This window comes from Camelus bactrianus, chromosome 2 (genome assembly GCF_048773025.1).
Source record: "Camelus bactrianus isolate YW-2024 breed Bactrian camel chromosome 2, ASM4877302v1, whole genome shotgun sequence".
Lineage (NCBI taxonomy): Eukaryota > Metazoa > Chordata > Mammalia > Artiodactyla > Camelidae > Camelus > Camelus bactrianus.
The window spans coordinates 132,014,838-132,036,570 of NC_133540.1; the positions used below are offsets into that span (position 1 = coordinate 132,014,838).

The 21,733-nt window shown below is 55.9% G+C and overlaps 1 protein-coding gene across 1 annotated transcript in view; it reads right to left on the reverse strand.

Annotated features, from left to right (window-relative positions):
• Positions 1–2,999: 2,999 nt before the first annotated feature.
• The window catches only part of JAKMIP1 (janus kinase and microtubule interacting protein 1), a 134,301-nt gene continuing 115,567 nt past the window's right edge, over positions 3,000–21,733 (reverse strand). The window contains exons 18-23 of the mRNA XM_074350437.1: positions 17,789–17,857; positions 15,808–15,885; positions 13,766–13,969; positions 9,284–9,349; positions 6,750–6,794; positions 3,000–5,669 (exon numbers count right to left, since the gene is read on the reverse strand). Of these exons, the coding sequence (XP_074206538.1) occupies positions 5,640–5,669; positions 6,750–6,794; positions 9,284–9,349; positions 13,766–13,969; positions 15,808–15,885; positions 17,789–17,857 (492 nt within the window). The 3' untranslated portion in view covers positions 3,000–5,639. The remainder of the gene's footprint in view (positions 5,670–6,749; positions 6,795–9,283; positions 9,350–13,765; positions 13,970–15,807; positions 15,886–17,788; positions 17,858–21,733) is intronic.

Here is a 21,733-nt window from a genome sequence, read left to right on the forward strand (position 1 = left end):
AGTTCATGGACCAAGACTTAATACAATTGAGTGAGTTTGCAACACAGACCTTCTGGAGATTTCGAGGTGGCTGCAATGCCTTCAGATTGCGCAGGAAAATATCCTTTGAGGAGGGCAAGAACAGTGGATTATTTATGAGTGGGGGACTCGGGTTTCACCTGCACAAACGTCATACAATATGAATGAGAGCCTCTCGTTTTACAAGCAGCATGCCAGCACTCACCCCAAGTGGAAGAGTCACTTAGAATGAAAAATGTCACAATATGTACAAAGAGGGAAGATGAGATTTCCCGGCAGGACCACCCGCGTGTCCTACGTTCTCGGCAGCGACGCGCAGGCTTTCGCCCTGGAATGGATGGAGTTCTAACCCCCTCTCTGCGTGCAGCGAACGTTTACCACAGGCCTGGACTTCTCTAAGGGAAGAGAAAGGGGAACTAGCCTGGCACTGGGTCACCTCACCTTATCTAGTCCAGTCCTCCTGGAAGCCCTATGAGGTGGCCGTTGTCATAACCATTTTACAGGTGATGAAACAGGGGTTCTGGAAGGTGTCCCCGGCCCCACAGATGGGAAGTGGCAGAGTTAGGATTCAAATCCTGGTCTGAACCAAAAATCGAGGGGTCAGGAATGAACTAAGACCGCAAACAGGAGGAAACACATCCCACAGCGGGGGTAGGCAGGAGGGACTCTGAGGCCGGGTAGATGGCCTTGGAATCACAGCTGGCTGGGGTGGGCAGAAGGCTTCTCCAGGCAGGAAGAGCCTCAGAACCAAAGCCCCAGGGCAGAGTCAGGCAAGGCGAAGGGAGTGGGGCGGTCGGGTTGGGCTCACCCAGGGCACATACCGAAGGGGGAAATGAAGACCCAGGACAGAAGGTGGCTTGGGGCTGTATCCCCGTGGGCTTTGAGCTCCGGGATGTGGGCTGTGGCATCCCTTTTGGGGCAGTAGGGGGTCCTGGAGTGTTTAGAGCCAGGGAGGGGCCTGATCAGATCTTACTTTGAGGCTGGAGCACGGTAGGGGTGCAGGAGCCAGAGCCGAGGCAACTGGCCATGGAGGAGGAGCCAGTGCAATAAATTGGCCTGGTGCAGAGTGGTGCAGGGACAAACAGAAGTGGAAACGAAGAGACTTCATTCTCCCTGTTAGACATGATGGAAGAGACTCGCCCTGCCCTTTCCTTAGAGCATTTACTTTGGAAAACGTAGTTCTTTCCTAATCTCTTTGAAATATCTGCAAATCCTTTGAAAAGCTAAAGAAGACTTTTGCAGGTTTTCTGACCCAGGAATGTCTTTCTGAGTGTCCTGGGAACCATCTCTTTGGAATGTAAACATCCATGGAAAACAAAAGCCTATCTCCCAGTTTCCGTGGGAGGGGAGGATCCCAATTTTGTGGTCCTCTGGCTCCAAGCTGCAAAATTACCTCCTGTCATAAAGATAGGAGAAACTGAAATTCCCATTTTCCTTTATAGAAAAATTAATACACACAAAGGGTCACCCCAATGGCCCGGTGGCTTTCAGGTGACCTGTGTGTCACAAATGGTGCAGCCAAGTTCTCTTATCTGAGAACAAATTGTAGTGTATCACAAGGACCGGTACGAATGCCCTGGCTAATCATGGGTGAGATTCCTTTCCATCTTTGCAAATCTCTAGGCGGATGGCCTGTGATGCACATTGCATTCTGGTTTGATGCTCATTAGATAATGAAACTGTTATCTTTCTTGTCTACCTTTGGGGACAGGTTGTCTGGGTTGGGGGAAGATTGTGTCTTCAAGTCTATTTCCCTGATAGTGGCCACGGGGTAGGGTGGCTCAGGGGGCAACAGACACAGAGTGGTCAGAGGCAGCAGGGTGGGGACTGGCTCAGAGGGGGTGCATGGGGCAGCTCAGATCTCAGGCACTTCCCAGATGGAATCCTGGCCAAATCACTTAACCAATCATAAAAGGGCAGGGGGGTAAAAATAGCACCAAGGTCAACAGCTGCTGGGGGGTCGGTGAGCTGCCGCGGGCAAAGCACTCTGGCTGCAGCGGGCAGGCTGTTCGGAGGTGGGCAGAGGCAACGCCATGCGGTTCCAGGTTGCCTGCCCGGGCCGTGTGCAGCTCTGCCTCTTCCGTGCTGAGATCTCAGACAGTTAAGGCCCTCAGGAAATGAGGCAAACGGCAGCCCCCTCCCTGCCGTCCTGCGTCACTTGGCTCTCAAGGGCCGGGTCCTGTGTCTGGCGCGGTGAGCCCCCAGGGATGACCGCCACCAGGCGCATCCTCCAGGAGGAGGGTTGACTGACGGCTGACGGCGGCAGAGGGGCCACCTGGAAGACCACTGCCAGACCTGCAAGGAGGGGGAAGCAGGGATTCTAGCCCCTTTGATGGGAGCAGCCGGAGGGAAGGCGCATGCTCCCTCCTCCCTCCGGGACAGGCCAAGGGCATCTGAGCCCCGGGGCCTCTGCCTGGGGATGGGTCTTCAGACTCTTTTTGGATAAGTAACTAGTCTGTGGGGTTCATCTGAAACGAGCCTTCAGGCTCTGAGGGAGAAGGACGGGAAAGGCCTGCCCGTGGATTATCACCCCTGCAGGCTTCTCAGGGCTGGAGACCTGGGGAAGGGGACACGTGGCCGCCCGGAGCAGGTGTAAGGACAGGGCCTTGCACCCTCAGCACCTCGGTGAGGTGAGGTTCTTCAAGGCTGAGGGGGGTCACAGGAAGGACGCAGAACCTGGCCGAGAGCGGGGCTCTGGGGCCACTTAAGGTGTGATGGCAGCCCCAGAGAGATGACAGGGGGAGGTGGGGAGGAAGGTAGGAGGGGAGAGGGGGGAAGGGAGGGGAGAGGGAGGTAGGGGAGGGAGGGGGAGGGGGAAGGAGTGAGGGGAGGGGTGAAGGGTGAGGGGTGAGTTGGGAGGGGAGGAGAGGGGTGAGGAGTGAAAGGTGGAGGGGAAGGGTGAAGAGAGGAGGGGAGGGGGAGGAGGGGGAGGGTGGGGAAGGGGAGGAGTGAGGGCGGGGGGGGGAGGGGAGGAAGTGAGGATGAGGAGCCGGGAACAGCTCAGAGCCAGAGAGTAGCATCACCGGTTAGGAAGTCAGCCCGAGTTCCCTTCATCCCTCCGGTAGCTCTGTGAGGAGGGTGGGGGTCAAGGGTGGCCCCAGCCCCACTTTCCGTGAGAAAGGGCCAGTTCAGCTGAGCCTGCAGCTCTTCTCCCCTGGAAACCACACCTGCCTGGGAGCTGACTGCGTCACTAGGCAACAGCCTCAACCTCTGCCCTGAGCGGTGAGCTGGCCTGGGCACCCCACGCTGTGGGGGACGCATCAGTGCGTGAGCTCACGTCTGGTGGGCCGCCGGGGGTACAGTGGCTCCTGTGACCAGGCCTGTCCCTTGCCGAAACCTTGGAAGCCATGCCTGGGGCTGCCACAAGAAATACTGGCTCCTACTGGGGACTTTGGGTTTCTAAGCTGGGGCAGCCCCCGCACCCACTCCCTCACACCTGAGCATCTCCAGGGGGCTGGATGGTCTCCGCTGAGGACGACTCCCACAGCGATGCACTGATGCTGCCTGCCGCGCCTCCTGCCAGTGTCTGAGAGTCTTGTGGGTCTAACTGTCCAGCTGCGCCCCACGAGACCTCTTGTGAGGTGGGCATGGGGACTATCACCCCATTCCACAGATGAAGATATTAAGACTTGGAGCGGCAAGTACTTGGCCGGCGTCCACTGCAGGGAAGTAGCTGTCTGAAAGTGGACCCGGATGGGTCTGTTTTCTAAGCCACCGCCATTCGCATCCCATTGTCTGAGTGGGAGGGCAGAGTGGACAGACGTCGGGCAGGAGGGCGTGAGGACCACGCTCCTACCACAGGGAGAGGATGAACACTTTGTGTTGTGGGAACAGCTTCCCAGAGACCTTCAAGTGCCTCCCAGACTTCTGCCTGCGGAGTCAGCAAAGCAAGGCTTCCTTGTGCTTCTTGGGCCCAGAGAAAGCAGGTGTGCTTTTCATTTTCACTGACTGCGTGGTTCTACGTTCCCAGTGCTACCTGGAGGCTCAGATGCCTCCTTTTTTGAAGCCAAGACATCAGTTCATTTGCTTTTGGTTACCAAATGTGGGAAAGTCATGGGGGCTGGTGTGGCGGTGCTTTGGGTTTAGATTTTAAAAGAGAACGGTCACTTCTCATCTGTCTCGGGTGCATGTTTGCATAGAGCCCCATAATCTTTTGGTTTGGTCTGGACATCCCTCCCCATCTGGCTGGGTGCCCCTTCTGCACTGAGCTCCACGTCCTTCTTCATCCTTGGATTTGTCCTTCTGAGAACTGTCAGCTTTTCTGTTGGATTCCCTCCTCCCTTGATTCCTTCGGGCCTGAATTTCAGTCATTTTCATCTTCCCATGGGTTTTTCTCACTAGAATTGCTTCTGCAGCCCAACAAACACAGAGCAGTGAATCTTCCCATCCTTGGGATCAATCCGTCTTTGCCTTTGGCTTCTTCTTCCGACTGACGCAGCTATCCTTTCCTTCACATTCACTACCTTCTATTTCACTTGATCTATTTTGATTCCAAAAGTCTTGCTTCCAAAAGGTTGGGGGAGGACAGTTGTATGCCCAGGCGCCTTCCCCTGACGATGCTCCCGCACCCAACTGCTCACCCTAGAATAACAACAGCAACAATAAGTAAAAAAGTAACTTCTGTTCTCCGGGGTTCCCTCCTGGGCTGGACTCCCACCAGCTGGTGTCCTGCCCTCCTTGGCGGCTGCGCCCCATTTGTTCTCCTGGGAGGCTTGGTTCAGAGGCCAGTCTCCTGAGATCAGGAAGGACTGCCTCCTTCTCCGTGGCTGTGAGACAGGGGAGCTGGTCTCAGACTGCTGCAGAAGGAGCCTCATTCCCCGCAGGTGCTCCAGGGGTCATTCCACAGCCCAGCATTCCTTCCTTGCCGGCCCCTTGCAAATTACAACCCAGATGCAAGACAGCGTGGTCTAAAAGGGGGTGTGTGTCCACTTCTCAGTCCTCGTTGTACATGGCCCCAGGCACAGTCAGGCTCTGGGCCATTCACGGTGTCACCCCCACAAGAGTGAGGGAGCCCAGGGCTTCTCCCGTGTAAATCTGAGGTCCTGGGGTCCACCTTCCACAGTGGGTGAGGCTCCAGCCCTCTCTCTCTGGCCGCCAGCTGCCAAATCCAGCTGCACACGGATCTGGAGGGTTTTGATGACGGGCTTGACTTTGGGTTCAGATCGCAGGACGTTTGCAAGTCACTCTGGCTGACAGACCCCAGGTTGCACAGGGCACAGTTCGTGGAGACATATGTACATAGTCAGTGTCTAGCCAGGCACGCACACCCTGGCCAGGGGAGGCATGCCATGCGGGGACAAGGATGCAGACCTGTCCCCAGACAGTGCAGTGGCTTTCCACTCATTCAGTTTCTAGTAATTGCACTTGGTTTCCTGGTGTTCAGGTCTCTGCCCCTTGGGCTCTTGAAGGTGCCACAGTGGGGACTCGGAGGTGGCCCTGAGCTTGACAAATTCCCCATTGCCCCTGCAGAGCTCCCACAGCTCAGCCCAGCCAGAGATCCTAAGTGTGCCTCTTTGAGCTGTCATCAAGTATCCATGAATTCTGGTTTCAGTCTCTGGGCTTGGAATAGCTTGTTTTGCTGCTGAATTTTGGTTTGAACGGGGTGGGGGTTGCCATAGGACTCAGTTTATTCCATAAACTCTTTTTCTATCCTGGAAAATTAAAAAATAATTGGAAATGACACAAGAACCAAGGGTTAAAATGGTTGGAGAAGCCCCTGGCTTATCTGCCCTCACCTGTCCCCATCACTGTCCTGACCTCTCCAGCTGAGCCCACAGAGTGACCTCCCCGGACAATCCAGGGAAAGAGGAAACAGGTTCAGATCACCCATCCTCCGGCACCCACCCTGCAACCTCCAGTCTGATGAGCCCTGTGGTCATTCCTTTATTTGCTGCACTAGCACCGAATGAATGTCGACCATGTGCCAAGTGCTGTCCTAGGACTGGGGCACCGAGGATCCAAGAAAAGCCCCCGTGTGCAGGGGTCAGGCTCAGGACGTCCACAAGGATATCAGTCAAGCATGGGAGCTCAGCCTGGGGGTCTGGGTGGCCAGTGGGCTGCGGTCACCCCCAGAGCACACAGGGCCCTCACTTGGGCTGAATTCAGGGGCTGATCTCAACACCTCAGGCCATGATGGGCACTCAGAACTGGGAGAACTGGGGAGGGGCTGGGTGCCAGAGCAGGAACTCAGGATGAGACACGCAGGGCCCAATGACCAGAGCAGGACCAGCCGGCATCAAAGCCAGACATGGGGCCAAGGGCGGGGGGAGGGGCAAGGCAGGGCGCTTGGGCCCTTTGTACAAGCTTCTGGGGCATTTTGTATGCAGCTCATGGACTTGCCCGCCAGCCCGCAGCTCCTGCAGACCCCTGACCCCACAGGCCCACTCCGGTCTGGACCCTATGGCGAATTTACTGGCCCACAGCCAATACAGCCAAAATACAAAGAACCTTTGGGGAAAAAAATAACCCCCCTCTCAAGATCAAACACAACAGGGGACACAAGGTCCCTACTGTCCATTCTTAGTCACAGGCAGCTCCCTGATCTTTCTCCCGGGGTGGACCTCGCCGGGGACCCCCAGTGATGCCCAGGGAGCCTGAAGCTGAGCGGTCCCCCACAAGGCCACCTTCCCCGGTGCCCCATCTCTCAAGGAACGTTCCAGTCAGAGCTGGGAGGAAATCTCATTTTTTAGAAAAATCATCATTTTGACCAGTGAAGGTGAAAGGATACCCACCCGAGTGCTCGGCTCACGGAAGTCATCAAGGCCACAGAATGAATGCTAGTGAGAAAAACAAAAAAAGGAACAAAAACTATAACATAAGACCAAAAGAAAATGAGGAGGGGGGAAAAAGAAAAGAAAAGAAGATGTGAGATATGAGGTATGGAACTCAGTGACAGCATCGCACAAGAGCGCGGCACGGGGGTCGGGCTCGGAAAGAAGCGTGGGATGTGCGCGGGCTTTGGGGGCTGGTTCACCTGAGAAGCCGACCCCGCGGAGCTCCACGCCCCGGGCGGGTCCACCCCTACACCCAGCCCAAACATCCGGCTAACGCAGACGGGGGCATGTACGCGGCGGACCGGGCTGTTTTGGTGTTGAGGTGTGGCTTTCTTGAAGAACCCGGGCAGGACGGTGCACCCAGGGGAAGGGCCCTCCGATGGTGGTGGCTGATGGCTCCCGTGACATGCGCACCAGGGTCAGGGAAGATCCCGGCCAGGCCCCACATCCTCCAGTCCAGCCTGCGGACAAACAGGACCCCTCCCCCTACGCCATCCCTGCCCACTCTCCCAGGGGAGCCCCTGGTTACAGTCGTTTTATGCCACTTGATCAGCCTACTTTAAAAAGAAAAAACCAGTAGCAGAAGAGTGGCCTGAAAGTAATGAGAAAGGACACAGGCCTGTCTGAAAGCCGAGGCCTTCCCTTAGCTTACCGATGACTTGCTTTGTTCAAAAAGAACTGCTGGTGAGTAGGTGAAACCTGTCTGAGCCGTATCTGGGGCTTTTGAAAGTAATTCTCCCCGCCCCTCCGTCCCGCGCCCAAAATAAAGTAACAGCTCCCCTAACTTATTATTTTAAAAATGAAAATCCAAACAGCCACCAAATTGTAAACAGATTGTCGAATCACTAGAAGAATCACCTAGCTACATGGGACTCTGAGGCCCGGGAGGGGGAAGGCCTTGCCAAGACCACCCCGTGGGGTGGGGCAGGGAAAGCTCCTTACTCCTCTCTGTGGTGGTTGGAGTTCTTTTTCCATGAGCCCAAGCCAGCAGTGCCCAAGGGGAACTCCTTGAAAAATATTTGAGACACCCTTGGCCCCTCAAAACAGCCCTGGAAGCTGGTGGGGGGCACCTGCCAGCTGGGGACTCTAGGAATCTGCGTAAATGGAATTCCCACGGGGTTTCCAGGGCACTGGCAGCGGCCCCGCCCAATCCCCAGGGCAGATCCTGCAGCCCTGCCCCTCTGCTGCCCCTCTGAGGACCCTGCCAGTGGTGCAGGCTGCGAGGCCCGAGGCTCCAGGTACAGATGGGAAGACGCTTTAACCTGAATAAAAACCGACCCTCAGGATAGAAAGGGGAGGAAGCTTCTAAAGCTGGTGCAGCATCTGAAGAGCTGTCCTACGTCTCTGAACCCTTGTGTTTGATTCCCCCCAGGACAGAGCAGGCTGTCATCCCACGTGTACACAGCCCCGAGACTGCCTTCTGGAGACTTTCGTGGCTTTGGAGCCGCTTTGTCCACAGAATGAGTCGATGTCCTCCCTCCAAAGACCAGCCCCAGGCACCTGAAGCTCAGAAATGCCCTTTCTCTTTTTCTTCGGGGTGACGGCACATCACCCTTCAAGCTTCCTGGGGCACATCCCCAATGGACACCCCCAGATGGGGTCAAAGCCCTTCACCCGTTCCCACGTGTGAGCTTACCTCTGTGATATGAAGTGTGCAATTGTGGGTCTTCTCTCTACTCATCTATTACTTGTCCTGCAAACATTTGATGGGCCCTATTCTGTGGCAAGAACTATCTTGGAGTCAGAGATGAGTAAAAGCTGGCCCCTGAGCTCAAGGAAGCCGTGCTCACCGGGCGGGTGGACAGAAAGTGGTAAGTGCCACGAAGATGCGCACACATGAACCCCCTGGTCTGGACCAAGAGCGCGGGGGCGGGGGGACGGCAATGGCGAGGTGGCTGTGACCTGCCTGGAGATCCAACTCTCCCTTCCCAGCTGTGAGAGCGTGGGCAAGTGTCTGAGTCTTTCTCAGGCTCAGGTTTCTCGCCTGTAAGATGGTAATAACTAGGGAGACACCGGGGCAGGGTGTCCACATGTGACAGGCCAGTCTCACTTTCTACTGGGAGGGAAGACCCTTCCAAGAACACTTGCTAATTTTTGGCGTGTATGTCATTTAAGGTTTGGCAGACACGTCATTTAAGTCCATGGGAGGTAACCAATGTCTATGATCGGATTATCGCTCACAAAAGGAGGTCACCTCATCCTTCCTGGCGAGGTAGTGTCAGAGGGGTTCAGTGGAAGGTCTTTTACGAAAATAAAGGACACCCTCCTCCTCCCCCAACCTGAAGCTGATCCCGGGCCGTCCTTTGCTCCCTAGAAGAGTACTGACAGGCTCCTCATCTCTTGGAGGCCTCTTTGGGAGGAACGAGCAGAGAAGAGAGGGCTGGACACAGAGCCGATTCTCTGGGCTTCATGAAACTGACTGGAGGAAGGAAACTACTTCAGGCTAGTGGCTCCTGGCAAGAAGCCCTGTGGCCCGCGCTCGCACCGCCTACCTTTTCCTCCAGCTCTTTTAGGTGGCGCCTCTGGGCCTCCAGCTTACCCTCCAGTTCTCGGATTCTCTGAAACACATTAGGTTCTGCATCAAAAAAAGTAAAATTTCCAGGTTCCAACCCTATGCTTCATTGTTTACCGCAGGGCAGCCCACAAGCAGTGCATACAAATACTAAGTGGGCAGCTCGGCCAAGTTTTGTCCACGGGCAGGCCCGTCTCTCCACCCCCTGGATCAAGAGCAAGGCCTCCCCAGCACCCAGGAGGCTCCCGCAGGCCCCACGGGATGCCGTTCTGACCTCCATCACTAGAGGTAGGTGTCCCCTGTTCTTGACGTGCATAGCAGTGGAAGTATGCAATGTGTATCCTTGGACAGGGTCTTCATAAAGCCCGAACGTCAAGGCTAGACCAAGACACGGAGGTGCTCTGGGCGGCTAATGAAGATCGTGGATTCGAAGTAGCATCAAATGATGTACTTGTTCAAGATTTATTTACCGGGAGCCTGGGAGCTGAGACCGAGGAAGTGAGTGCCGGCAGTAGGCATGCCTGCAGCGTCCACCCAGATTCTTAGAAGCCCCCTTAGCTCTTGGTTTAGGATGACCAACTGTCCCAGTTTGCCCGGGACATTCCTGGTTTTAGCCCTGAAAGTCCAGAGTCTGGAGAAACCCCTCAGTCCTGGGCAAACAGGGACAGTTGGTCACCTACTTGGCCAGTGTCCTCTGGGGTTCACACCCACCCTCGGCGGCTTATCAGTCCGTTCCATCCAGTTCCGCACAGCATTCCACCCGGGGGCGGGGGGCAGGGGCTGGCAAGTGTGCCCTTGTCCAGTTTGCCGTGTGTCCAATAGCACTTCGTCACCCTTCAAGGGCTGGTACCCCGGGCAGCTGCCCAGCTGGCTGCAGCCTCGCCAGACCTGATGCAGGTGGAGACCTCACTCCTTGGGGGACACTGTCAGGCTGAAGGGCAGGCAATTCCGGTCAGCCAGAACTAAGCATGTGGACCCCTCATCGGGCCCCAGGAAGCCTCCTATGCATTGATTCCTCAAACTCAGGTCGGCATCACCTGAAGGCCTTGCTGGTCCCCGGGGCCCCGCTCCAGGGTTTCTGACTCAGCAGTTCTGGGGTGGAGCCTGAGAGGCTGTATTTCCTGATTCCCGGGTGATGCAGACACTACTGGTCCAGGGACTTCACTCTGAGAACCATCACTGTGGGCATACCCACCCACTCATCGAACATGCCTCAGCTGGCCCGGGGCCTCGCGGAGTCTGTGGTCCAATCAGACTCAGACTATGGCGTTACGCAAATACACAGACGGTGCACTGGATGAGCACAGGTGTTGTGGAGAAAGGCAGGCAGGGGCAGGGAAGGGATGGGGTGCTGTCTTATCTGGGTGTCCAGGGAAGGTCGCACAGCAGAGAAATAAGGAGTGTAAGCAGCTGAGGTGCGGGCTGGGGGGCCCAGAGGAGGCACAGAGCCCAGCGCGTGGCGGTTTTCCAGGTGCAGAAGAGGGAAGGAAACTTCAGGCGGAAGGAATGGTGTCTGCCCTCAGCTGGGGTGCAGGGTTGGGGAGCAGAGCTCAGAGAGTCTGGAATGTCCCAATGAGAAGCCTGAAGATCTGGGGGTGTCCTGGGAGCTAGTGAAGGGTTTTAAGCAGGGAGATGATGAGATGTAGATTTTGGAAAGGTCACGCTGGGCAGCAAAGCAGAGGATGGACTGGCACAGAAGAGACGTGAAAAATACTTCTGCTCTCAGATGTGTGGCCTTGGGTAAGTGATTCAACCCCTACGGCCTTGGTTTCCTTATCTGTAAATTGGGGGTCATAGTGGCACCCACATCTGAGGGTTTAAGCAAATCCATGCAAAATGAATGCAAACTCATTTCCTTACAAAGCCAAACAAGTCATGGGACCTTGCTATGGACTGAATTGCACCCCCCGCCCCCCCAGTTCTGTATCGAAGCCCTAACCCCCAGTGTGACTGTATTTGGAGACAGGGTTATAAGGTTAAATGAGGTCACAGGGTTGGGCCCTCACCTGGTAGGATTGGTGGTCTTATAAGAAAAGGATGTTCTCTCTCTCCCTCCGTCTTCGCCCTGCTCTAGCCCCTCTCCGTTCACCTTACCACCTGGGGTCACAGAGAGAAGGCGGCCATCTGCAAGCCGGGAAGAGAGCCCTCACCAGCAACCGAAACAGCCAGGGGCTTGACTTTAGACATCCAGCCTCTGCTGTCGAAGCCACGCCGTCTGTGGTGTTTGGTTTTGGCAGACACTTAGACCCATTTGTAAATCACAGCTGTGTCTCTCTAAGACTAACTAACATTTGACAACTTTAACTTGCACAGAAGTCACCTGGGAATCCTGTTAAAGGCAGTAACAGGATTCAGTAGGTCTGGGGTGGGGCCAGCCCCCAGCTGACATCCATGGACCACACTCAGCAGCCAGGGTTGGACAGAACAGGAGGCTGCCCTGAGTGTTGACATCTATGTGTGTTATTATGAAAAAGGAGACCCCCTTCCACCGGCCACCTCCCGGCACCAGGCGCTCAGTAATCGACCTGCACGTCTCATCAATGCCTCAGAACGATGTATCATCCAATACCGGCTGATACCAGTGCAATTCAGTAAGAGTGAGGGCAGCCTCCCTATACAAGGGGAGGAAGGGTGTCTACCATTGACCTTCAGTAGAATTCTCAACTAATCTGAAAATGATGCCGAGATAAAGGAAAAGCCATTTCCAGAGCTGGGTCGAGCTCTTAATCACCTTTCCCCGTGCAGGTACGTGCAATGGACCGGACAGGCCAAGGGGAGTATATGAGGAAGTGATTTGTCCCTGCGATCTTACACAAACACTCAGAAACCCCTGTATTTTAAATGACTTTCTTCTCTAAGGGAAGCCAGTCCTCCAGCTGCCCACGCAGGCCACATGGCTTGCTTTCAGTCCTTTTAAAAATATTATCTTGTAGGGGAGATGTAATTAAGTTTGTTTGTTTGTTTTTAATGGAGGTACCGGGGATTGAACCCAGGACCTTGTGCATGCTAGGCACGTGCTCTACCACTGAGCTATATCCACCCTCCACCTAAAAATATGGCCTTTAAATTCTCTTTTTTGGGTTTGTTGTTTTTTTTGGGGGGTGGTGGGAGGCATTAGGTTTATTTATTTAGTTTTTTTAATGGAAGTACTAGGGATTGAACCCGGGACCTCATGTATGCTAAGCACGTGCTCTACCACTGAGCTACACCCTATACCTTCCCCAACTTCCTGCTTTTTTCTTTTCTTAAAAAAATCACTTGAGTCCCTTTCCCCATTTCTCTTAGCCTGTGGGTCACGGTGTTTTCCCGTGCGGCATGGCCACACGCGGCGTTGCCCTTGGTCTTCAGGGTGTGCTCGCTGGCCCATCATACGTTCAGACTTAGACTGTAACCAGCACCTTCATGAAATCTGGAGCCTCAGGTGAGTAATGACTTTTTGGTTCAAATACACAAATGGTCTGCTTTCAGCTGGATTTGTGGAATGCGAAATCAACCCCTTCATTCACATTTAGTCAGCAAGTCTCGAAAACAAGGCCCAGGGCTGGGCATGAGCTAAATCAGGCCCCAGCTCAGGGCCCCGCGGGCCCTGTTCCTGAGACACCCGCTCACAGTCTACACTCACGGGGCAGTAATAACAGCCGCCTGCCCTGCTGAGAGCACTTCACACGGACTAGTTCACTGAAATAAGCAGGTATCATTACCATCCCCAAGAAGAATGTGAGGCCCAGAGAGATTAAGTCACTGGTCCAAGGCCACACAGCTAATAAGTGGGAGGACAGGGTTCTAAGCTAGGCTGCCTGGTCCCAGGGTCTGTGTTTTCAACCACTGCTACCCCAGCGGTGACTGCACTGCTGTGCTGCTGTCTGAAATGCTGCTCCCCTGACGCCCGCCTGGCTTCTATTTATCCTCAAAACTTGGCTCAGCTGGGCCCTCCCCTGGGAAGGGACCCCCACCCCCTCACCCCTCCACACTTTGTGCCCACTGACTGCAGACCCCAGCCACACTAAATGGTCAGGATCTGTTCCGTGTTTGGGCTCCCCACCCACCGTCGGCTGGGGCCACCTCAGGTGACTTCACTAGCAATGTGTGACCATAACTGAGATGGTTCAGTGACAGTGTCTTTGGATGCAAACACCCCATGCCTGTAGCCCTGTGCAAGATCTCGTTTGATGGTAACTGGCCATAAGTCCCTCCTTTTTTGCCCCCCACCTCTCCCCCACCCACCTCTTCCCTGCAAATGCCCCTTCCTGGATCTCCCTATAATGCTCATCATCATCACTGCAAATTCTCCATCTCCATCCTGCTGGGGCCCCGCCCCTATCTGCCAAGACCCTGCCCCTAACTGCCAGGTCCAGCCCTTACCTCCCTGGCCCCGCCCCTACCCGCCAGCTCCCACCCCTACCTCCACGGCCCCGCCCCTGCCCGCCAGGTCCCGCCCCTACCTCCACGGCCCCGCCTCTACCTGCTGGGCCTGCTGCAGCATCTCCATGCGCTCCCGCAGGATCTGGCTGTCGAACTCCCGGCTTTGCCGCAGGATCTGCCTGCGCACCTTCTCCACAGCCGCCTGCAGGTCCTCCCGCTGGCCCTCGCTCAGCGCCTCGCTGGCCCTCCGCCCCGGCTCCTGCTGCAGCGCGTTGTACAGAGTGGCCTCCAGCTCCTGGATTTTCTGAGTGGCCCAAATCACACAGACAGTGGGAGGTCACAGAGGGGTGAACAGTAACCACTGGGACCCTGCAGCCGAGGGAAGCCAAGGGGGCGTGGGGTCTCGGGCAGGGAGGGGAGGTGTGTGGGGCCAGAAGTCACGGGGGTGGTCGTAGGGGGTTGAGGGAGCCCCTTTCAGCCCCGTGCACACAGCTTTGAGTCCATGTCCTACATCATTCACTCAAGATGCCCTACTCTGTAACAGAGGGGGTCAGGGCAACAAGTAGTCGTGACCGCCCCTAAAATGTGATTCAGCTGGTTTTGATTTTATCCTTGCCCCGACCTGAGGAACAAGTCTCCCCTTTTATCATGAATATAGTGGGGAAATGTCTCAAACTGCAGGCACTTGGCGTTCAGCTATCTGGGTAGGAATGCCATTTCAACCTGAAGGAAACAGGCAGTGTTCTCCTTGCTGCCTCCCCCGGGAAAGCAAGACCTCCCTGGTCAGCAAAGCACATGAGAGATCAGTGGCCACGGGAGGGACCCTTGTGAAAGTTCAGAGTTTTGATCATGAGAGGAAGTTATTTCTTTTCAACTTTATGACAAGACACTTCAGCATAGTGACCCGATAGGAATATTTAGGGACAAAAAGAGAATCCCCTCCTTCTCTGCCTCCCTAACTCCCACCCGCAACCCTTGCTGGAATGGCTCCTTCTCTTCCCAGGATGCTGGAGACCAAGCACCACTTTTGATGGAAGTTGCCAGGAAGAGGCAGGAGGCAGCTGGAGGCAGGGGGCCAACGCGGGCGGCCCTCTGCGGCTGTGGCCGCCTGCTCTTTGCAGCCTCCTCTGCCTTTGTCCAGCTGTGCTAACTCCCCAGAGGAATTCTGGGTCCGGCAGGCCGGGATCAACTTTGGCCAGCAGGCACAGGCTTCCCCTCTCCTGACCCAGTGGTCGTCCCTGGGAAACACAGCCAGGGGTCCACGTGGAACTCCCAGCCCTGGGGATTCAAGCCAAGAGCCTGGACACGAAGGGCCAAGGGTGATGGTGAAGGGGGCCAGCCTTGACTCCCAGAATCTCCCACCCATGCTAAGCCCAGCCACCTGCTCTCTGTCTGCATGGAAGTGGGGGTTGGAAGGTGACTTTTGGTTATTGACTTAGGTACAAACCCACTCTGTAAAATGGTTGTAACTGCAAACGATCTGGGCAAAGGTTTGCCCCAGGCTTTGCACAAAGAGCAGCAAAGAACTTCAAAGCCTCTCTGCTGTGGGGATGTCCTAGAAATGCCCCCTCTCCCGTTATGTCAGTCCCCCTCCAAGGGGGAACTTCCCTCAGTGCCAGAACCACTCAGCCTTGAGCGTCCTCAAAGCCGTGTGACCTATGAGCCCGAACGTGATCCCTCAGCTTAGTCCTCAGGAAGCCGGGAGCCAGCTCCGTGCCCAGGCGCGATGTTCCACAGGACCTCACAGCAAGCCAGTTCTGTTCTGATCACCCATCACCCGACCTCTGCTCACTGCTTTGCCTCTGTGTTCCTTTGTGACTGTCTCTTTTTGCTCTTTATGGTAAAACTTGCTTTGGTTTTTAAGCATAAATAAATATTAATAAGAAAAAAGTTTCTTTTCATTCATCTGGAATGATTACTAGAACTGAATCAGCATGTCTAAAGAAGCCATCCAGCTAAGGAAATATTTTTGAAAACTCATGACTGGTTTAGAAAACTCGACAACGTATCTGTACGGTCATTCCAGTTGCGACTCTGCGGATGGGGCTGGGGCTGTGCCCACGCAGCCCTGCGAGGACCCCAGACGCGGCCTCGGCCCCGAAGGGAAGAGCAGCCTCTAGTCCAACCCACTTCCGGTCCTACCAGGTAAGCCTGGTCAAGGGCTTGCTTCCTGTAGTCCAGCTCCTCCTCCAGGTAGCCCTTCTGCCTGCTGAACAGGTCCTGGAAAAGAGGAGGCGCCCGAGGTCAGATCAGCGCGAGAGCCCGTCACCCCGCAGCCCTTCCGAGCCGACCCACTCACACTTGCTAGAGAGTGACTGTCGCACTGAAGGGGGGAACCGCCAGGTGCGCAGGTGAGAAGGGATGCCAGGTCTGCCCTGCTCTCCCTGCACGCATCGCCCTCACCAGCCCGGGAAACTTCATCCAGCCTGTCCTGACTCAGCCCAGCTTCCCTTCCTCTTGGGTGCCCGACTGCAGTGAAGGGACCCCTTCTGACTTGGTTCCCAAGCCCTGATTGCAGGAATCCTTCTCGATTCCTCTTGTCACATCCTGGGGGCCGCCTGAAGACCTTTTTCTCAATAGTTCTCAGATGCGCTCTTCCTCCCCAGAGCGGCACCCCCGTCCCGGTTAGACTCCCTGCTGTACGCCTCCTTCCCTCGGCCTCCTGGCCACTCAGTCCCCGAAGGCATACTCTCCCCAGAATGCAGATCGCTTTCTATTACTGATTGGAGGGTTTCAGGGTTAGAGGTCAGCTGTTGCAGCCACTTGATTTTATGGAGGAGGAAACAGAAGGCCAGGGAGGACCAGTGCCTGGCCCTAGATGCCACAGTTCCCAAGTGACAGAGGAGGGACTAGAAACCCAGGCCTGGTGATGCAGTCCAAGGCTCTCTCCACACCACACGCTGCTTCTGAGACAGGCTGGGACCTGGGACCTGGGACCCGGGGCTGCAGTGCTCACACCATGGAAGGAACAACAAAACACAAATAAACTACAAAGGACTTAAAATAACCACGTGCCTGCGCAGTTAGGGCAAATCATGAACAAGACACAAAAAGACCAAAACCCAGCTGCCATTTCTGAGGTGTCAGGAGCAAAAGCAGGTCCTGCACAGCGATCCTTGCGCACAGGACCACCAAGGGGGTGGGCAGACCACCTCAGCCACCCCGCTGCCCTGACCCGTGGACCCGCCCCAACCTTCACCGCATTTAAGGGACCAGCTCGCCCCCTACTCAGGGAGCCAGCACGGGCCCCTGTTACTTGTTCTCGCTCCCTGGTGCTGCAGCATGAGCCCCAGTAAAGCCTTGCCTGGTTCATCATCTGGCCTCTTATCAATTTCTATCGATTAAGGAAGCCAAGAACCCCAGGCGGTAACACTTCCACACTTTGTGGTCCTTCCTTGCTCCATCACCTCTCATCTCTACTTAGAAAACTTGAATTGGTCTTCAAAGGCCTGGGAACCATCTCTTCTGGGAAGCCTTCTCTGACATCCCCAGGTCGGGTAAAACGGATCCCTGGACCCTGCTATAGGCTCACAGCCCCGGGGGTGAGTTGCCAGTGCTGTTTATCAGGGACCCGCACGTGCCAAGCCCTGCGCACAAACAGGCTGTGAGTCCAGCGTCTCATCCCTGCAGCCCGGCGAGGCGGATTTGGGAACCCATATCTAGCAATGAGGAAGTTAAGATCCAGGGTGTCGCTCCCCAACTCCCATGGCCAGTAAGGGGCACAGAGAAGACGGGAGCCCCGTCCAGGCATCTCCAAAACCCCCGGGCCAAGTGCCTCCGTCTCATCGGCGTGTCCCTCCCAGTGTTCCCATGCCGCATCGTGGCTGGTGGCTGTGAGCACAGGTCCCCACCGGCTTGCGGACTAGACCCGCAAGGCAGGGACCCACTCTTCACGACTGAACCCTTAATTCTGGCATAGTGTCCGGGATAGCAGGGGCTCCAAAAATATGTATCAAGTGAATGACTGAATGAATGGATAATAATTACACAGAACAGCAAGTAAGACAAAGCAAAATTTAGAAATGCATGCAAATCAATACGAAATATGCACAGAGCCTCCCCCGGAAGTGAATTCTCTGAACTCTGCCCAACCCCCTCCCCCCCGGGGTGTCACATCCTTTACCTTCTCCTTCTCCAGGTCTAGCATCTTCTGGGTCAGGGCTGCCTCCGTCCCCTCTATCTGCTTCAGCCACTGGAAGACAGCGGGGACAGAGGGCGCAGCTTGTGAGCAGCAGTGCCCGTGGGGCCAAGCGTGCAGGGGCCCTCCTCCAGGAGCCTCCTGGCCCGGGGAGGGTCCCGCCGCATCCCAGGGTGGTCCTTGAAATGGAATTTCATAGTCTGGACAGATGTTTTGGTTCTGACAGATGTTTGCACGGGGATCATGGGTACACACGCATGTGTATGTACACCCAGGTGAATCTGTATGTACGGAGGCTGCGGGTGTGTGTGGTGGGGATGCCTGATTCAGTGTGTAGGGGACATGAGTGTGGAAGGTAGGTTTGTGCCTCTGGGGTCCCCACAGCCGGGCAGGCGAGCCTCCCTGCTTCGATTCTGCCCAGCACTGTGCTGGTGGCTTCATGCCTGGGACCTCATCTGGTCGCCCTCACCACCACCCCCCGGAGGAGGCAGCATCACCCCATTTTGTAGGTGAAGAACGACAGCGGAGTTAAGTCACTTGCCCAAGGTCACACAGGTGGGAAGTGGGGATTCCAGACCCAGCCCACAAGACTGCACCCCTGCAGCCCCCTGGGGGTGTCTGAGCAGCCCAGTGCACTCTGGGGCACATGCATGAGGGGAGGTCCGGCCATGCAGTGGGTGATGATGGCCTGAGAGCCCCCAGGCATGCTGAGTCCAGGGCAGGAGGGTACTGATTGCATGTGCGTGGGCCCCTGCCGGGGGCGGGTCTGGCTGCCTGTTCTCAGGTTTGGGCAGGAGGCAGGCAGCTGTTTCTCAGGGTGTGGGCACGTAGGTGTCTTTACGAGGGGCCCACCTGAGACATGTGCCTGGGTTACGCCCTGTGGGGAATGTTTTAGGGGTGTCCGGGGATATCAGGTTCAACAACATACATAAATGTGCACGTTCAAACTTCTCGTTGCTAAAGACAACAGACGACCTGACTTCCCTGCTGTGGGGCCTCCCTGCCACCAGCCTTCCTGATGCCCCAGCCCCCTCGCCTGCCACGTGCTCACCCCCTTCCTCTTCCTGTGTCTCCCTCTTCCCCCACCACCCGGGACTCTCGGCCCTTGGCTCTCGGAGCCCCTGTCCTTGGCCTTCCCCTCTCCTCCACACTCCCCTAGGGGGCCCACCCTCCCCTATGCTCCCTCCCTCTCTGAACTGTCTCTGAAATGACCTCTGCAGCCCAGATCTCCCCCCGACACCCTGATGCCACAAGAGCCCTGAGCGAGGGCTCACTGGCTTCCCTCTGTTGGGAAGAAGCCCATCTCAACTTGACCATGACTCCTCCCCCTTCACTTCCCAAATGTGGATTCTATCTCCTCCCATTTTCAAAAACCCACCCTCCGCACTCCATGGCCATCACCTAGCGCAGGCCCCCTCTCAGTCTCCAGGCTCACATCTGACCCCCACATCCCTCCTTGCCCACCAGCCCGTGTGTTCTCTTAAAAACACACATCTAACTGTGGAAACTCCCTGTTCCTGCATAAAGCCCCCGAGGAGACCTCATCATTCCTGACCACAGCTGGGCCACCAGCTAAGCCTTCTTTCACCTCAGGGCCTTCGCACGTGCTGCTCTCTCTGCTCGGAACATCACCACCTCTCCCATCCCCAGCCTTAGCCCCAGGCCTTTACTAAGCTAACAGCTACTTAGCCTTTGGGCCTGAGTTAGCTGTCCCCTCCTCCTGGAAGCCCACACTGCTTCCTGAGTCCATGGGGTCAGGTGACCTCCATGGATCCCCATGTCTACTTGTTCCTGTCGCAGAACTCACCTGACAGATGCTATTGTCTGTTTCTTTCATCCCACTATGTGGGACGTGTTCTGTTAAATGTCCTCACCCAGCATAGGGAGGGCCTGGCATGAAGTGAGCGCCTACTAGACCTTTGCTGAAGGAGAGAGGATGTGGAGGTCTGTGGGGTGTGTGCTGACTCCACAGAGGGAACAAGACCTGATAAAGCTACGACCGTAGAGGCTCCCACTAAGGGCGTGGCCCTCAAGAGCGGCCAGAGCCAGTCACCAAAGCAGCGTGTCCTTGGACATCGCTGGGAGGGCGTGCAGGGTCTTAGAAATAGCAAGCGTATTTTTTGACAAGAAATGAAGACATTTTCATTTTTACTGCCCTAGTGCAAGCAGTCATAAAGTGAATAAAATAAAACAAAAAAAATCCAGTTTTGAATCATCATAAGTGGCTCTTAGAACCAGTGTCTTTTGTAGAACACGGTGTCCAGTTTTTCCTTATTATTTAAAAAAAAAGATTTGCTATGCATATCACGCATGTAAAGGAAAAACGCGACAAGTCCTCGTCAGCTAGCGGGAGAGTGAAATGAGGGTGGAAACTGCGGGGCCTCCGGGCATGTGAGGTCACGGACTCTGCATCAGAGTCCAGCCAGACTTACAGGCCTCACTCCAGGGTGAGAATCTGAATACTCACGGCTGGGCCACCCTTCAGGAGGGAGGGAGGTGGGGACAGTGCTCCTGCCTCCCTGCAAGCCCTCAGGGGAGAAGTGAGTCAGCCCTTGGGGCAGGGGGAGGAGGACATCCATGGGAAGCGCGGCCGTGGGACCCCTGGCCTGGTCGCACCAGCCCCAGGTACAGGGCCCTGATCCCAGAGCTGGGGGCGGGGGCACATCTCTCCCCTGAGACCCAAGTCTCCTTTAGAGAAGGGTCCCAAGGCCTTGATTCCAGGCCAGCCATCAGAAAGCTTGCCCTGTGCCTAAGCCACGTTCTCTAATCTGTTGATACCAGTGAGAGCGGGGAGTTTTAAAAACTCCCATCTTTCTGATTGATCTTGAACTCGAGGGAGAAGAGGCCTGGCTTGCAATCCCCCGTAAACCCTCCGATGTCCTGTTTTCAAGCCTCTCCCGACAGCTTGTGCGCCGTGTGCTCTCTGAGCTTGGACATCACTAACCAGACACGGGTCTAGCGGGCGCTGAGACCAGACAGCGTGTTTGCCCGAACCTTCCAGACAGAACAGGGCTTCCCGGGTGGTGATGGGAGGAAGGCAAGATGCCACTGGCAGCAAGATCATCCAGGAACAAAACACCACGTGACCCGCTCACTAGTCTGAGTCACATTCATTCACAGGCTACGAAAGGGGCTTTGTGCTTCCGAACAGAAAGCTGAAGCTGACCTCAGTTTGGTCCGACGCCAGTGTGGACAGCAACTTTTAAATGAGGTCTCCTTGGGGGAGGGGGCTGACTGAGGACGTTGCTGAGAGCTTTTCTTCAGCACTCATCATTCTAAGGTGACCAACGAGGCCCTGTTTGCCTGGGGCTGTCCCCTTTTCGGCAATGAAATCCCCACATCCTGGGAAACCCCTGTGTCCCGGGCAACCTGGACAGTTAGACACTCTCACGGTCCCCTCACTGCTCCCAGTGGGTCCTGCTGACCCAGTTTTCTTTTTGGGGTGCATTCTTAGCACCCAGCTCTCTCCAGGGGGGAGATACAGCACCTCCCAAACACTGGACCTCCGTTCACAGACACGTGGCAGAGCTAGTGTCCCTGAGAAAATGAGCAAACACTGGTCTAAGTCCAGTCCCCACGGAGTGGACTGGGCCCCTCTCACCTGGCACAGAGTCGGGGCCTCTAAATGCCATCACCCTTGCAGGATGTTGGGGGTGGCTGGCAGGCGAGGGTGGCTGGCACGACTCGCAGCGTTTAGGGCACAGAGCGTGGTGCCAGGCAAAGCAGCTTGGCGGGGCTCTGCGGTCAGCGGCAGATGGGCGGCAGCTGGCAGGAGCTGGTGTAGGTGGGCGAGGGGGGAGACAGGGCCAAAGCAGGTAGCAGCCATGCGCCAGGCAGGCCCCGTGTCCTCAGTGTACAAGGGAGATGTGCCTCTAATCTTGCACGATGGTTGAGAAGGGGAGCCCTGGGGTGGGGCCCAAGGCTGTGGGT